General features: G+C 32.2%; 1 protein-coding gene across 1 annotated transcript; it reads left to right on the top strand.

Annotated features, from left to right (window-relative positions):
• The first annotated feature begins 1,410 nt into the window (after positions 1 to 1,410).
• On the top strand, positions 1,411 to 2,798 carry LOC131049909 (BURP domain-containing protein 16). Its single transcript, XM_057983994.2, has 2 exons — positions 1,411 to 1,561; positions 1,681 to 2,798. Exons 1-2 carry the CDS (start codon positions 1,514 to 1,516, stop codon positions 2,623 to 2,625), a joined length of 993 nt encoding a protein of 330 aa, XP_057839977.2. The 5' UTR covers positions 1,411 to 1,513; the 3' UTR covers positions 2,626 to 2,798.
• The last annotated feature ends 1,952 nt before the right edge of the window (positions 2,799 to 4,750 follow it).

Here is a 4,750-nt window from a genome sequence, read left to right as displayed (position 1 = left end):
AATGTAATAACATAAAGAGTTATAAAATCTTAAAAATCTAAATAATTTGTAATCATAACATAATTTAATATATTGAATAATTCATACGTTAATAAATGAAACAATAAAAATCTTGTAAAAATAATGGATGATTAATTGATTTGATATAAATATTAAATATTATGATAATTTTCTTTTTTATAGACATCATTTATGTTTTTACATTATGTTTGTGAGAAGTTGAAGAATGATTATTTTCACATTATAAAAGTCATATTTTGTAAAGAATTCATCAATCAAAAACCCGAGATCTATGTAACAAAACATTCCTCTTATATTTGTAATTGAGATATCAATGTCAACATATTTCTTATGACGGGCATTTAAGTTGTATAAGGAAGAACCTCTCTACATATAAACTTCTTAAAGTATGTTTATAAAAAATTAAATCTCAACTATTAAAAATAAATAATTTTATTAATAAAAACAAATAAGAAATTCTAGGTATATTTATTTCTTTTATCAATTAGCTTATTAATATTTACTTTTCTTACTATTGAAATAAAAAATTAGATCACAAAATTGGCATTTGATTTTCTCTATCATGGATTTGGCACTCCAATTAGTCATTTAGAAATAAAAACCGAAGGTTATATATATATATATCAAAATTTGTGTTGTATAGATTTTTGTAAAAGCACGAGGAGGAGGAAATGAAAATGGGAGTGTGGAGGGTTATTTAAAAAAAATATATATGGAGGATTTTATATCATTCACAAATACATTTTAGCAAGAGCACAAGCCTTTAGATTGAAACCTCTTCAACTGAGAACCAGGAATTGAGGGGTATCCATTTCACCAAATTTGTCTGGGATCATGGCCTCGCTCTTATGATGTCAAGGTCTTGCACTCAGCAAGACTTTAGCTCTATTGTCTCTTATGATGTAAGGGTCTTGCACTCAGCAAGACTTTATCTCTATTATACTTATTTAGAACTATTCAACTTTACCAATAGATCAAAGATCCAAATATCTATCTAGAAATAAACACCTCAAATAATCTTAACTACAAAACAAAAATAATACTCCTCCTGAAACCGACAGAACAAAACTCATACGGAAATTAAGGCATTCTTTAGTGAGCATCAAAATAATTGATGGGAGAGCTATCCCATGCCTCTGTTCATCGACAATGACAATGGACGGTCTAGTCTCAAACACGTTAACAGAACCCTTTTATTTTTCCGCTTAAAGCCAATGATGAAAAGAAAAAAGTAGTCCAAACTAATAGAGAACCACATACTCGCATGCCAACCCAAGCCATCATACCATGCTCGTACTTCCATCAACCTCAACTGACGAGGGTGAATTGTTGACGGCTTTTACCAACACATTTAATCTTGTCCTGCGTTTATCACAGTCCGCTGGTAGCTTGAGAATTTTTTCCTATAAAGAGAGGAAATTGGCGAACCTTATAATTCAGAAAGCCAGTGAAGGAATAATTATACTTTTCCCAGCGCTTCTGAAGTCAAACTATGGCTACAACAAGCAGAGTTCTTCTACTTCTTGTGGTTGGAGCTAGTGTGAGTTGTTTCAGAGGGGTGAAAAGCTTTAGATTTTCTACTTTTTAGTTGTCTAATTGTTTAGTTTTTTCAGTACGTTGTTGAACAACGAAAACTGACCCTGTGGGCACGGCTTTCAGGTAATTTTTGGGCTCGGGAAGGTTGGTGCGGTCAATAGTAGCGTTGCAGAGTTGCTGCGTGAGCGGTGGCAAGAGAAGCTTCCAGACATTGGAATACCCCCACCGCTAGTGAAACGTCTGTCCCCTCTTTCTCAAACACAGCTCAAGGATTTCACCACGGCGCTCAAGAACAGAGACAGAGACGATACTTCCTTCGATGCCTCCCACTTCTGCCGGTCTGCCGGTTTGTTATGCCGCGAAAACGTATCATTTTATCATGGTTGTTCACAATATGGATTCTCCAAACGTATGCCTAAGCAGGTCGAGGAGCACCTGTTCTTCGACAAGGAAGAGCTGCGGGAGTCGGGGGAAATAATATTGCCAGATATGAGCTCTCACAGAACACGTATGCCATTTTTGCCTAGCGAGTTAGCAGAGATGATGCCGCCATTCTCTACTGCAAATGTTTCTCAAATTTTGAAGTTGTTGAACATCCCGAGCGAGTCAAATATGTCCCGTAGCATGGCGAGCACGTTGAAGATGTGCGAGGAAAGGGCGGAGGAAGGAGAAGTGCAGAGATGCAGCACATCCGTTGAGGGCATGGTGGAATTCGTGGTGTCTCTTTTGGGATCTGACGTCGACCTTCTTAATGACCCATCTGTTATAGGATCTGGTCAGCGGGCTACGGTAACCAAGGCGGCTAAGAGGGAGAATATCGTGGGGGGTAAATCGCCTGTAACTTGTCATCACTTTGTGTTTCCTTACGCAGTGATTTATTGTCATTCTATCAATGGGAGTGAGGTATTTGATCTTCAGTTGGAGGTCATGCAGGATGATAAACCAGTAGTAAAGAACGCTACGGCACTGTGTCATTATTCCTCGAACGGAGCGGGAGGAACTCAGGCTTCTTGTCATTTTGTTTACGGGGAGATGTTACTGTGGATGCCTAAGCCTACGCGTTACTAGTTACCAGGCCTGGAATTTGACAGGCTAGGCCGTTTTTGCATTTTTAACTGTATATTACAATTAATAAAATTAGTGGATCATATGTATGGATGGGCTATTTTTTTCAAAAGCTGTAAAAAATTATAATAGGTAATATATATTGATATATATTATTTCACAATGTTTATTATAAATATATGAATTTATTTATAATATTTTAAAATGGTAGGATTAAGATACAATTGATTCTAATTTTATATTATTTTTATATCAATTTTTAGTATGTTTTTTCTTATATAAATTTAGAAATTTTGTCAATTTATTTTTTAATATTTTTTATAAGATTGTCTTAAATATCAATATAGAAACTTCTAACAATTGAAATGATAAGATATAATTATTTCTAATTTTTTCTAATATTGTAATAAAAAAATTTAAAATAATTTCTATTTTTATAATAAACAAGATTTTTTGGTGTGAATTTAGAAACTTATAAGTAAATTTAAGATTTTTTAGCATTACTAATTTATCATTGTTTTTTAAATTTTTACCTTTTTGGGGCATGGAATTATTTCTTTTCACCACAATTGAATTTTACTAGAGCTTCAATTTGTGAAGCTTAAAGAATTTATATTAAACTATTCACAAATTTTTAAAAAAATGTCACTTAACATTTTTTTTAAAACGTAAAACGAAAGGCATTAGAATGACTAAACCGTCATAAAAAATTCATATGACAGGCAGGGGTGGCCGTCAAATTCCAGGCCTGCTAGTTACTAGTTATTAGATTATCATGTATTATGTGGATGATGGTAGTTTCTTATTTTGCAATATTGCTTTATTACGCTGAATTGTTCTGCTATATCAACAAATGGAGATAAATTTGTAAGGTAGAACTTTTGTTCTTTCAACAAATAGATATTCAACATTATTGTTAAAAAAAAAAAGTGTGTTCAAGGTGATTTACACTTGAAAGATGATGTAAATAGAATGCAAGGTAATGGATATTCAAATCTTCTAGTATAAGAGATTTTATGTTATGTTAATGTAAGAGTTGATGTGAATGATATAGAAAGTTAAAAAAATTAAAAAGGGATGATCCCTTGTGATAATGACATGTTGTGGGATTGTTGTAATAATGCTTAAATTGTGCAATATTTGATTATAATCAATAGTTTGAATGATGCACTTGAAGTAGTATTATTTTATTCTTATCCTAGGTGCAAATAGAAGATGTACAAAAAAATTACTTAAGAAACCCTCAACAATGTTGTATTAAAAAATAAATGGTGAAAGCGAATAGCATGCACTTTTCACATTTACATTATGTCCTCTTTTTGATGTGTAGATAAATCTACATTAAAAGATATACTCAAGTAAAAAGACCAAAAAAAAAAAACTATAAGTAGAACTACTAGAGCCATGATCTAGAGTCAACTCTATTGAACTATAAATGTAATTTTTAAAATAATTATTAATAGTTTATCTACCCTTGAATTTGTGTGTTCTATAAAGGGGACACACAAATCAAAGACCAAAAAAGGATATAAAATATACAAATGATGATATAATAACAAAATTTATGTACCTTGAAACTTTATTATTACATTTTTCTACTCATTTAAGCCCAAGCCCATGTGTTTGGAGCATTTTTCACATTTTAACCGTATATCCCTAGCCTAAGTCGTCCCTAGCCATCTATGTGTCATTTCTTGTGTTATCCCATGGTCTTATTTGGAGTACCTATAGGTTAAGTTTTATTTAATTTTTTATCCCCTTCCATGTCCTAAGAAAACCTTTAATTTTTCCTTTGGTTTATCTCTATGTACCTCATTTTTAAATAATTAAATGTTATGTTGTAATGAAATACTTGCACAAATGAGGAATTTAATATGAAATATGTTGGGAATGATGTATAATAGCATAAAGTAATAAGCCACTTTGAGGGGGAAAACATCCAAATATCTCCAATGAGAACACACTCACAATATGATGATAAAATAAGACTCACTACTTCCTATATATACCCTATTTATGCCTAGGATATCACATAGGTTGACCTAAATATGACTATATAGGCCCAAGGCCAACATAAATAACTAAATAGCATTATAATAACAATAATATGACTTAATTAGGGGTTAAG

Source organism: Cryptomeria japonica, chromosome 2 (genome assembly GCF_030272615.1).
Source record: "Cryptomeria japonica chromosome 2, Sugi_1.0, whole genome shotgun sequence".
In the NCBI taxonomy this organism is placed as follows: domain Eukaryota; kingdom Viridiplantae; phylum Streptophyta; class Pinopsida; order Cupressales; family Cupressaceae; genus Cryptomeria; species Cryptomeria japonica.
This window is presented reverse-complemented; position numbering and strand designations above follow the sequence as displayed.